This window comes from Ctenocephalides felis, unplaced genomic scaffold (assembly GCF_003426905.1).
Source record: "Ctenocephalides felis isolate EL2017-DRISC unplaced genomic scaffold, ASM342690v1 CF-g0.4_SCAFFOLD_03571, whole genome shotgun sequence".
Classification (NCBI taxonomy): Eukaryota; Metazoa; Arthropoda; class Insecta; order Siphonaptera; family Pulicidae; genus Ctenocephalides; species Ctenocephalides felis.
In genome coordinates this window covers 4,378,212-4,392,044 of record NW_020539725.1, presented here as the reverse complement: position 1 = coordinate 4,392,044, position 13,833 = coordinate 4,378,212, and the positions used below count along the sequence as shown (strand labels likewise).

The 13,833-nt window shown below is 29.5% G+C and overlaps 1 protein-coding gene across 1 annotated transcript in view; it reads left to right on the top strand.

The window, feature by feature from the left end:
* Positions 1-13,833, top strand: part of LOC113385496 (hemicentin-2-like) — a 147,571-nt gene that overhangs the window by 117,894 nt on the left and 15,844 nt on the right. The window contains exons 4-7 of the mRNA XM_026623352.1: positions 4,627-4,737; positions 6,727-6,945; positions 11,055-11,206; positions 11,610-11,754. Of these exons, the coding sequence (XP_026479137.1) occupies positions 4,627-4,737; positions 6,727-6,945; positions 11,055-11,206; positions 11,610-11,754 (627 nt within the window). The remainder of the gene's footprint in view (positions 1-4,626; positions 4,738-6,726; positions 6,946-11,054; positions 11,207-11,609; positions 11,755-13,833) is intronic.

Sequence of the window (13,833 nt, the reverse complement as noted above, 5' to 3'; positions counted from 1 at the left end):
TTTACGGCAAAAAATCTGTTAGTGCACACGCACACACACACACACACATACTTTTTCCAAATTTGGTCTCATTCGATTCAGAATGGCTTGTAACGTCGAGAAAACATAAAATTAGCGAATCGGATTTTTTTATGAAAACACAAACTTCTCCTTCGGGAAGTTAATAAATGTTATTATAGAATATATGTTTTTTATATGTTCAAATAAATTTTTAACTAGCTGTAAGTGGAATTCTGTCTTAAGGCAATTAGGGCATCGTGCCTTAAGGCAAATTGCTGAAACTTCCCGTACCAAAAATTATTATTTTTTTAAAAACGATTAACATTTTTGAAAAAATTTTACTTTGCAAGAATAAGATTTTTGAGAAACTATAAATTGGACAAAGAATTACTTTTTCTTGAAAAAAAAATTTTTTTTTTTAAAAAAATTCTAAAAAAAATTTTTAAATTTTTTTTTTTCTGAAAAAAAATTTTTTTTAAATTTTGACATATTTTGGAAGATCTGAACTTTTTTTCAAAGCAATCGTACTGCCGCAACTGCATAGAAACAAAATATAAAGCGCGTAAGCGCCGCGTCGCTGTCTAACGAATAAACATTGGTACGGAACCCATAGGAATGTAAACAAAATTCATACTTATTGTTAAAATCTCTATAAAATATCTGATAATTTGATGTGCATATGTCTAATGATCATTTTTGACCGCGAAATGGCATTTTTTTTTACTTTTTTCGTTAGATCTCCGAAACCGCTAGACCTGCCTTCATGAAAATTTGATCAATTCTTCACCATGTCAATACAAGTAAAATGTTTTTTGAATTATTAAAATCGGACGCTCCGTTCTTTAAAAACTGAGTTACCGTTTTCGGCATTTTTTGCCCCGTATCTTCGGAACGGCTAGACTTGCCTTCGCCAAAAACTAATCAGCACGTCTCCTTATCAATACGAATCGAATGCTTTTTGAATTATTCAAATCGGTTGATCCGTGTTCCCGAAATCGTCGACGAAAATTTGTATCCGCACATACATACACACACATACATACACACACACACACACACACACACACACATACATCCATTTTTTCTAAGGTATGCCAAAATGTTCAGAAACCTCTGAAACGTAAAGATATATAAAAATTTTCATTTTCGATTTTTTTGCGATTACTATAACTTACCCTACGGGAAGTTAATAATTTTAAGCTTATATTATGATATTAAAAAATATTAAATAGGCTAATAACTGTGAAAAACATTTCTGAATACTCCTAAGCACCTTGTGTATAGCTATTTTTTAATTTTCATAATTTCGAATTAATATAAATCGATCAACATTAATATAAACAATAATATGAGTTATGATGAATCTTTTCCTTAATCAAGACGAGTTTTAGAAAGCAACTACCAGTTGACCCGATAGATAGATACACTTTTTAAGTTTCAGTATTATCAACAATAGAGACAACTGAAGTTGCTCTTGTATTTAAGTTGAAGATCTGATTAACCAAAAAAGCATTATGAGCAGATCTCATCATCAGTATTTCGAGAGAAATTTTACTGAAGAAATATAATGTTGTAATTTATAAATTTATGGTTTCTAGGTTTCAAAGCAGAGTTCAAAACATTATTGGCAAGTAAGCCAGACTAATTAGATATTACCGATTACATGTGCACAATCAATTTGCAAATTGTTCTATAATTTCAAATGCATTAAACAGCCAAGGGCATTTAATGTATTGCGACCGAATGTTCTTTGATGTAAATTTATATCATGCAATAATTCCAACACATTTGTCACAAGTGGCATGTAATTATAACGAAATATTTAATTTGAGTAAACCTAATACTGTTTCGGATTGGATTTCATATCAAATTAATTGAAACAATTAGATGGCATTTTGTAAATGATTTTATTTGATTCGTTAACTACGTTGATTTAATGAAATTCACAAATTTGTGTAATGCAATGTATGTATCACAATGTGATTTGATTATATTTATATGGAATTCGATATTGAATTTCATTAATGTGATTGGAAATATAATCAAAGTGTACTTAATTGCATATGCATCAAATGGAAATAGTTTTATGTAATTTTAATGTTGCTTAAAAGTCAAACTAATAATTAAATAATAATTGTAATCTGCACAATAATGAAAATTATATCTTTTTATAATATGGCATGTTTCAATATATGAGAATCACAAAAATATTGAAAATGAAAATGTTAATATATCTTCACGTTTCAGAGGTTTCTGAACATTTTGGCACATCTTAGAAAATGTGGATGTATGTGTGAGTTCGGTTCAAATTTTCGTCGACGATTTCGACGATGTAGAAATTTTAGAATTCTATTTTTTATTTGTTATCTGATTCCTGTCAATTCGTCAATTTAGTTTTATTCATTTGATTTTTGAATTTAATTTATGTTAAGCAGTATATAGTCATGTTTAGAAAAAGTTTTGAAATTAAAAATTATTGTTTTAGTATAAACATTAATCTATGGGAATTTTTCATAAACTACTATTACCACTATTTTTTTGCTTTTAATAATCTATCATATGATTTTATATATTGAGAAATTTTGTAACATCGATTATAAAAACGAATATTTTGTTCTTATTCTCATTCCTATAATAGCATACAGACTATGGGCTCTGCAGGGCTACAGAATTATAGAGAAGGCTTCCTTAATGCGACCTTAAAAGGGCTGCCTTCAAGGTATAAAGGTCGCATAAGGGAGCAGGCGACGTCGAAGGGTAGTGCAATAAACACGAAATGAATTTTCTGTAAGATTTACGGATGAATGAAAAATAAGTATCATATTCGCAAAAGCGTTTACATGCCGTATTAAATCCGAATTGAATATCGATCTTTGGACGACGCTCTATTATGTGTTAAAGGTCACGCGTGAATTTGTTTTCTGGATCACATTTACATCTTAAAAGTTGCTTTTTGGAGGGGGTTTTTAAATTTGCCATGGAAACAAGTATTTATATCAAATAGCTAATTGTGCATTGATTTTTAACTTCCCGAACGAGAGGTTTATGTTTTCATAAAAAAATCCGATTCGCTAATTTTATGTTTTCTCGACGTTACAAGCCATTCTGAATCGAATGAGACCAAATTTGGAAAAAGTATGTGTGTGTGCGTGTGTAAACAGATTTTTTGCCGTAAATCAACGTTTTCTCAGAAACGGCTGGACCGATTTCAAAAATTTAAAAGCCATTCGATGTATCTCGATGACGACTAGGGTTCTTGAGTTTTGAGCAAAAATCGGCCGGGCCGTTTCGTTGTAAATCGCAGAAAAGTGAAAAATTTTTCGTCCGCGTTTTAGCTCGCAATTCTGAATCGATTTTGAAAATTCAAATTTTTTTAAAAAAAACGACGATTTTAATGATTTTTTTGACGGTAGATATCATAGTCTTCTAGATCATACTAAAATATTAACGCCCTGCAACAACTTGTTTAGCTTTAAAAATTCGTCAAAGTTTGCAGAAATTGGTATCATTTTTTTGGCATTTGTCAAAATTAGACTTTTCATCGACGTTTGCTCAAAAACGCCTGAACCGATTTCAGAAATTTAAAAGCCATTCGATGTAACTCAATGAGCACTATAGTTTGTCAGACGCACTATAGTTTTGTGAGACGATCTGCCGAGCCGTTTTTTTGTAATTTGAAAAAGAGTGTTAAACTTTTTGTCCACATTTAAGCTCATTCTACCGAATCGATTTTAAAAAATCAAAAACTGTTCGAAAGATATTAGTTGAGAATGATACTGATTAGTTTTAGGTGAAAATCTACTGAGCCGTTTTCTTGTAATTAACTGTTGAAAAAAAAATTAAGCCGATTTTTATGAAACTTTCTTTGGCGATGTATATCATGGTCTTATAGAACTTACTGAAATATTACGGCCTTAAGACAAGTAGTTTATTTTAAAAATTCATCAAAGTTTGAGAAAATGAGTAGTTTTGTTGACGTTTGTTAAAATTGAAATTAGATGATTTATTTAGTACAACGTTAGAGTACCTGGTATTAATAAACCATTAAAGTCCTACGGAAACTGGTTTGAATATAAAAATCGAAAATTTGCTTCTAGAAAATACTCCGAGTTAACGTGTTCGTTCGTTTTCAATTATGTGTAATAAATTCACTCGGAATACTTCTAATCACTCATAAATTAATTTGTTTATTATTGATTAAGTCGATTATTTACACTTATCGGGAAGTTAATGTAACTTGCCTCAAGGCTAAATACCAATACCAACTAGTTTAATATTAATCCTTTCGTTACGAGAGTGTTTTTCATAGAAGTGATACTGCTGTATGGAACAGCGTGTTTTCAAATAGCGCTACTGAATGAAACATGACCATCAGCGTATTTTAATATTGTTCAACCATTTTCAATAAAAATATATCTAGAAATGAAAATTACATGTCAAAAGAACTAAAGAACTAAAATTAACAATTTAAAATTAGAGTTTCCAATAGCTATCTAAAAGTGGGCACATTGCATGATGTCTAAAGACGACACCCGTGCAATGATGCAATGCGATAGTACATATATATATATATATATATATATATATATATATATATTATATAATTTAATTAAATTCTTGTTTCAGTGCCTCCTCATAGAATTGTTATAAAAGATGAAGCAGGCGTGGACAGAGCCTCAGTCGTGGGACCCTATAATGAAGGAGATTCGCTCACGTTGACTTGTCACGTATTTGGAGGTAAATAAAACAAAATGTTCATCAGTATAGCCTCAGTTCAAAACACATACTAAGTATTTCTTAATTTTTCCAACAGTCACCAGATCGCAATGGTTTCATCATTTCATAATTTTCAAGTATAATATTCAATAAATTGTTGAACACGAAAGTATAGTGTTAATTATATATATATATATATATATATATATATATATATATATATATATAGGGAAACTAACAAATTGTAGTAGTTATTTTTTAAATCAATATATCTTAAGGTCAACAGATTTTTTACATAATGAAGATGGATACGTCATATACCCAATTATTCCTCTACCGAATCAAGTAAAAATAATTTCACAACTGTTGTTTAATATTTCACAATTGATTGGTTAATGGAAACATCTACCGGAGCAAGTAGTAACGGCACAAAATGACAAGAATGCCTCTCAAAATTAATTTTTTACAAAAGATTCACTTGTTTGAGTAATTCTTTTTATAAATCAACGCTAAAAATAAATGCGTATAAAATATATATTGATACTTTAAAATAAATGTTTATCATAAATCAGCGTAAACTGCAATCAATATCATAGTACAAATAAAATATATTCCCTCGAATCTCCAAATAATTATTGTATCTTACACTTAGCCCCAAGGTTTTGTTCAACTAATGCCAGTTGTGTTAATTTCACATTAATCAAGATAACTACTTAAATTTTTTAGCAACCACAAACATTCTTGTACATTATCAAAGATTACTAAATTTGAATCGATAAGGTATAGAAATTTTAAAAATACTCAATAATAACGCAAACCGAAATTTTATGATAGATCTCATTTTCATATTACATGTCGAAAATGACGCTCATGCACAGTTCTGTTTACTGCGGAACAGTATCTATGACAATATTATGCACTTATGCAGGACGGTTTACATGTTCAATCGAGACACAAAAATGTTTTAACTATGCTTAAGATCTTATTGCAAAATGCCTGTTTCTACATACCCCTGTTACAAACTCCTACCTATCTCCCCTAATAGAATTAGTGCTTTAAAGTAAACGCGGCCACTGGTTATTGTTTCATAAATAAATTTTTACATATAAGTTACTATACTATCTTTTCTTATTTCTGAGCATGATAAAGCCAATAATCATAAATCTGTATGGTATTTTATTTTATTGCAAAGATAATTATTTTTGTTTGTAGTAATTATTTAAATATTCCAGGTTTTTGTTTCCCTTTTGGTGTTTTACAATCGTATTAATTAAACATAAGCAGATATATTTACTTTCTTTATATTCTATTCTCTAATAAATAGCAAAAACTTTTTACATACATTGTGTAGTATTTTATTGGTGAATTTTTAAATAAAATATTTATATTAACAAGTAACACGCAAAGTTATTTCCTTTCAAAGTATTTCATTCAGAAAAACTAAAAGTACAAAAAAGTAAAATAAAGTAAAATTTTCAGCAGCGTTGGAACTATGAAAAACTTGTGTTGAACTTTTAAAAGTTCTAATATAGTTTAGAAATAAAGACTTTTTCTATAGTGTAGATTCAATGGTATTCGTAACACACACGGTTATTGTATTTTCAATACATAGAATTATTTGGTATGACTAAATGAAATTTTCTTTCAACATTTATTTTAAATTTAATTTGTTTTGGTCTACAGCAATCTTTACATACATTATATCATATCTAATTAATGACTCAATTAGCTTTATAGCGTAAATTTTTACAATCTTCTTATAATTAAATTTTAGCCATTTTTTATTGTCTATTTTATTTACAACTGTCCAGTTAAGGGCATTTAATAAATTTGATGAATTCACAATAGTCGGCCGAAAAAGACATTAAAAGGGCATGTTGGAAAAACAACTCAGTACTTGTTTTTCCATTCGATATAAAATTCACAATATTTTATTGATAATTAAATAATTTTCACTATAATGTAAACATTTCTTCTGAAAATTTTCTTTTCATAATTTTCTTTTCCTAGGTTCTCCGTTACCCCGAGTGGCTTGGTATAGAGATGACACTGCTCTAACGACAGCAAGCAGGTCCGCAACAGGGTCTGGGGGACCTTCGTCGGAAGTCAGGGCTGAATTGCATATACCATCTTTATCTAGGTCGGATTTACATAGCGAATTAAGTTGTAGAGCCAGTAATAGCAACAGGACGCAGCCGACGATAGCAACAGTCCACCTTGATATGAACTGTAAGTATTTTTGTTATGAAATATAAAAAAAGTAAAATAAGTTTTTTTTTTTTAATTTTGGTCATGAGACGTTTGTAAATAAAGTTTATTAAGAAATTTTGAATTTTTGTAATAAGGTGCTCTCTCATGACCGTTTTATTGATGACAATGATGATCAAATCTTCGTTGGTTCATAAGAATTTTTAAAACTGAGATGTTTTCTAAAATCTTATGGCAAATCATGGTTAGTTGTTTATGACGTCTATATTAACACTAATAACACTAATAGTGCCGACGGTTTTCGTATATCTATTCCTACGGGTCAATTGACCCGACTTATTTCAGTGTATGAAATAGGTAAGTTAGACTGGAAATAAATCTGAAAAAATTATTAATCATAATTAATCAACTTTTGTTTTTCATAAACGTAATGAACATACATTTTTAACTTCCCATAGGGTAAGTTATTGTAATCGTCCAGAAATCGAAATTGAAAATTTTTACATTTCTTCACGTTTTGAAGGTTTTTGAACATTTTGGCATACCTCAAAAAAATGAATGTGTGTATGTATGTATGTATGGATACAATTTTTTATCCACATTTTCGGGCGCACGGATCAACTGATTTGAATGGTTCAAAAAACATTCGATTTCTATTGATAGGGAGATATGCTGATTAGTTTTTGGCAAAACCAGCTCCAGCCGTTTTACAGATACGGAGCAAAGAATGCAAAAAATAGAAATCGAGTTTTTGAGAGATCAGAGCCTCGGATTTAAATGACCCGAAAAACGTTCAATTCGTAATGACGGGGAGAGATGGTGATTAGTTTTTGGCAAAGGCAGGTCCAGCGGTTTCGGAGATACGGAGCTAAATGGCAGTTTTCGAGAGAACGCCCGACCATATGTATAACATTTTTCCCCATTTCCAATCCAAACAATTTCTAATTCAAAATTATCTTTGAATGTTTTATTTTAAAGTCGTTTTAGAAATGCTTTTGCTAATTAAATTGTTATATAACAATAAAAAACAAATCGACAGAACAGTTCCATAATATCTTCGAGTTAAAACGACCAGTGTAGGTAAGCCGCCCTGAACTATTTAATTAAATATGGTGCACCGGTAATTTCAAGTCAATTGCGTATTCGACCGTTAACTTCGATTTTGCAATTTAAAACGGACTAAACTTTTAAATTAGATATTGTCTGTTACGGTACCATTCAATGGACGTTTTATGCAAATCTCTAAAAGATATAGAACTTTAGAGTTATATGCAGCCGAGTTGTTCTATGCGGAATAATAGATCGATGCGGTGTACATTATCCTGAACGAATGAAGAAACGTAAATTTATTTTCGCTAGACTACTATATTATCGCTTAAGAATTGGTTTATCGCAGAAAATGTTAGATCCTATAAGAACTCATTGTAACTCGCATATCAATTTTCTTATAAATACCTAATAATTGATGCAGAACTTCTTTAGGCACGACTTGGGTGTAAATCTGTACAAATGCAACGGAAGTGCGTTACGGCAGATAAGATAAGAAAAGAATCGAGTGCCCCCCATAAATATTTATATTGAAAATAATAAAAAAAATGCTTCAATGCTTCGTGTATGAAACATCAGTTTATTGAAATAATTTCTGTATTATCGTAGTTTCTATAAATTATTGAAGTTATTGAAATAGAAAATATCCTTTTGTCAAAACAGATATTACAGCTGTTCAAAGAATGAGATTATCGCCAGCGAAAAATTAAAAAAAAAATACCATCAGTCAATGAATGTATGTTAATTTTACATGAAGTTCTCCAAACACAATTATTATATGATGAGTGAAGTTGCTAAAACAATATTTATTTAGACGTTGTTTAATATATAACATAATCCACTGTATGAACGAATATTATAGACGTGATTTATTAGCAATTAATTTATTTCTCTAATGAAGTTTTATTTCTTATAATTACAATGACAAACCGATCATGTCATATTTGGAGTATGACTTTAATTACATTATTGTTTTTAAATATTATACATATTTTTAATGCTTTTATAAATTTATAATTTATAATTTATCATTATATAAATGTGTATAATGGTTGACACTAATAAATATGTGCATCACGAGTGGTACTATATTACTAATAAACATTTTTCAAAATTGTCATGTGATGTATTTATTACTTAAATGCCATCTTGTACAGTGGCAAATAAGTTTTACTTCAATTGCGTGTGAACCTTACGCGCACTCTTTTTTATTTTGATGTAAAAGGGTAGGCTGGGTTTGGTAGTGCCACTTTTTTATTAGCAATAATTTTGTTAATTTACCAGTTAGCTGGAGAAAAGTAAGTTAAATAGTAATTTGAACATTTGCCTATGCTAAAATACTAAAATACTGACCGTTAATACACTTCATTAGTCATAAAATCAGTCCCCAGACTCAGGACGGTTGTGACAGGCATGAACATTGGTTAAAAGACAATTGATATAAATACGATAATGGTTTATAACGACTTTTATTGTCAGAAATATGTAACACCACACAACATTATTTAAACAATCACAAAGCTTATAAATATAATAGAATAAAATATATTTTTAAACAAAGTTAACAAGAAATAAACTGAACTATGCCATCACCCTCCCTCTTATTAATAAGTCAACATAATGACTAGTGTTATCATAATTTTTTTCTTTGAAATCAATGGAAAATATTAACTAATAATTACCAGTTTACTAATCTGCCAACATTTTGCAATCAATATTTATCAAGTATCGATGTACTAAAATCCAGTCAGAATCATCATAACAATTTAATGAAATTTCACAAACCAAGCAGAATCTTTCTTTTATTGTATGTATTGCTTTTGAAAAAGTGCCAGAAATAGTAATCTAGTTTTTGAAGTGGCGGAGCGTCTGATTTGAATGATTTAAAAAAATTTTGGAAAGGCAGGTGTAGCGGTTTTAGAGACACAGATTAAAATTTAAAAAAAAATATATTTAGCGGTCTAAAACAATCATTAGACATATGCACACCAAATTATCAGATATTTTGGAGAGATTTTAAACGTGTCCTAATTATGTCACATTTATTTTGGGTTCCGTACCAATATTTTTAGTTTCTAAAGTTCACTTATACGGTTAAAACAAATTTCAAAATTTCCAGAATTTTTTTTTCAAAATGTTTCAAAATATACAAAATTTTACACTTTAAATAAAATTTTAAATTTACATTCTAGTTTAAAATGTTTATATTTTATATGCGTTATTTTAATCGTAAGAATTATTTCCTCAGTTGGATTCATTCAACAACTCTACTTAATGTAAACATTTTGAAGCGTTTTGAGCAATAAACTAGTCACCATATATTATATGAACGAATACATAAATAGTAATTATATCTTTAAAATTATTTAAAACAATTGCTATTTACTATTGATCAATATTTCTTTATTAACATTTTTTGCTCGATTATTTAATTCTGTTAAGTTGCAGCAATTTGCCCTAAGGCATCGTGCCATACACCACTAGTTATACATTGGATTATTTGTTTGATGTGGTTTAAGATCTCATAATTTCAATTCTAAGGGTTTTTTTCGTACCAAATATATGAAATTTTTATTGCCTACATCTGTGATATCCTAATGTAAAGACTTGCTATATCAGTATTTTAAAATGATATATCTGAATCAAATAAATTGGATCGAGTGCAATTTATTCTAAATTTATTCTATAAGTCCGAAAATGAAAATATAAAAGTATTTCCATCAACATCAGTAATTCTAGTAAAAATATTTATTGAACGTGCGGTTATATTTTTTAATTATTATTATATAGCTTTATGTTGATATAAACTAATGCTGTACAATTAATAATAATTGGTATTAAAATATATTTGGGTTGGAAATTTTTTCACATGAATTTTATTTATAGCTTTAATACATTCAATTGAGATACAAATTTGAATAACCTGCTATGATCGACAGATATCGTAATTATTTAATAATTAGTCAATTAGGGAAATATTTTTTAGCGAAATCTGAGCTAACAATACATTATCAATAAAAATAATGATAAAAAACTGCATGTTAAGTGAAAATTATATTTTTAAAAATCCTTTTTTGCTTCAGTTCCACCTCTGGACGTGCGCATATTGGGTGCAAATCAACCGCTATCTGCTGGAAGAAGATACGACTTGCTGTGTCAAAGTGCGGGTTCTAGACCACCTGCTAAACTTACCTGGTGGAGAGATGGCCAAAGACTCGATAAAACCAAAGAAACTGTAAGCATTCCTAAAACAAATAATCATTAATAAATGGAGTTTTTGAATTTAACCACATAACAAGTGACTTTGAAAACCAGCAATATTTCTTGCGTCAAGACTTTCCTATTTGACATTTTGCAGGCTTTTACTAAATTTTGAATAATGTAGTAGATTGTAATAGTAAAAAAACAAATAATGTAATCATGATATGTAGCAAAAAATGTAACAGCAGAATGGGGCACATATAATATTATTTTCATATTTGAGAATGGTAATTGGAGTAATTGGATTTCAGTAAATATATTTTAGCTTTGGATCATTATCCATTTTCTGTTATTCTCTTTGAATATATTGGCTGTATTAATTATAATAAATACCAATATACTATGTTTATGTAACATACATATTTATATTTTTTCAGACCTCAAATAACGGTAACCAAACAACAAGCACATTGTCCTTCTTGGCCAGTAAATCTGATGCTGGTAGCAGACTCACATGTAGGGCGGAAAACCCTTCAGTTCATCAAGAACCTATTGATGATAGTTGGAGGTTACAAATACAATGTGAGTGCTTAAAATATTATAATATACTAGATGACCTGTACTCATGTCTACAATTTTTTAATATAGTATACTAATATTTACCGTTTACCTAAAAATAATAATTATTGTTTTTTAAATTACTCTTTACGCCAAAATGTATATCTTCTATATATATAAAAATGAGTTGGGTTTTCTTTCCTGACGAAATAACTCCAGAACGCACGAACCAATTTCGACAATTTTGCATTCGTTGGAAAGGTCTCGGGCTCCGCAAGGTTTATAGCTAAGAAAATTAGTTGTGCATGGCATCGCGCCTTAATGCAAGCTGCTGGAACTTCACGCACCGTAATTAAAAATTTGAGTAATGACATTAGTGAGAATTATCAGAATTATGCTTAGTTAAATCAACGAGCAATTCTTACCGCAAAGAATAATGATGTACACGCACTGAATTTCACCATTCAATCAAAAATTGCTGGCGATTTGGTGACATACCAATGATTCCGACTGGTCTTCCGTTTGACTTCAAACGATTGCAATTTCCAGTTCGCCTTGCGTTCGCAATAACAAGTTGCAAGGCCAATTGCTTAGTGTTTGCTGGATAAATTTCAAATAGATTATTTAGACAATCATTGTTTTTCACATGGACAGTTATACGTTGCCTGTTCACGAGTTGGAAAATCATCCGCTTTGTTTATGTTAACGTCAGACCAAAAAACAAAAATGTGGTTCACCAAAGAGCACTCCAATGAAACGGATAATTTGCGGATTCACTTTCATTTACTTAGAGAAGTTCAACTAAAAAACACTTCATTTTTGTAATCGAAATAAATTCATTACTGTTGTATAATAAAATCAATTTTTTTCTTTTCAAATATAAAACAACAAAAAATTTCTTCATCTTTCTCACGAAACCATCTGGTCGCGAAACGGAGTTCGTCGAGTTTGCTAGTACATTTATAATAATAGTTGAGCTATTTTAAATGTAGAACTGCTTTAAATAAAATCATGAGTCTCAATTCCCTCACTATATTGCAAATTAAAGTCTTTTAAATGGTATACCATAACCATTACCATAACATAACACTGGTACTTCATGTTGGATTAAATTAATTTATTTTTTTATTATTTGTGATATCCAAAATCGCATCTTAAACTTCTCTTAATCGACATCGTGAGGGCCGAATTGTATGTATTCATCTTTACTTTCCCATTTGTTGTTATGAAATGAATTTTTTACGAATTTTAAAAATATTGTGGAAAGATTAGTAAAAGATGCAAAGACATTATATATTGAAAAAAAACTATATTTAATATTCGAATCTTGTGTTGGCGCCCCCTAAGGCGTGCGCTCGTATTTTTCTCATGCATCGCATTAAATGTAGGACCCGCCCTGATTAATACTTCATTTTGTCATATCCTGTTCATATGTGTGTCATTCAATCTGCCATACGTATAATATAATGTATTTTATATTATTTTAATTTCTGGCACATCTCAGCAGCATTTTAGCAATAATAATGTAAACATTTTATCTTTCTTTTTCATAATCATAAATTTGTTATACATATTCTAATATTGTCTTGGTTCATAAGTAAATTGAAATTTTTGGCATATGATTTTTATTCGTTTTCAATTTATTTTTCATTTATTTCTACAATGCACATACATATCAGGACTTTATCCATACTTTTTAATCACATACATCCTGGAAAATTTCCTTAACATACATCAGAATGATTTATCAAAATCCGAATAATCGTTTAGAAGGAGTATACATTGTGTGCTTGTAATTTAATATGTACTTAAAATCGATTCTACGTTTTAGTTAGAAAACGTTTGTATGTGAAAAAGAAAAGGGCTATTTTTGGGGATGTAAGAACCATCCTTTGACTTCAACAAACATTTTAAAAGAAGAATTGGCCAAATTGGTCCAGGCGTTGTTGAGTTATGCGCTTACCAACACATTTTGGGATTTATTTTCATATATAAGATTTTAATTTCTTATTAATGATACGCTTTATAATGACAAACAAGTTGGCTGATTCTATCGAACTTATCGAAAAGTTGATGCAAGTTTCAATTTATTCGTCGTTTAAA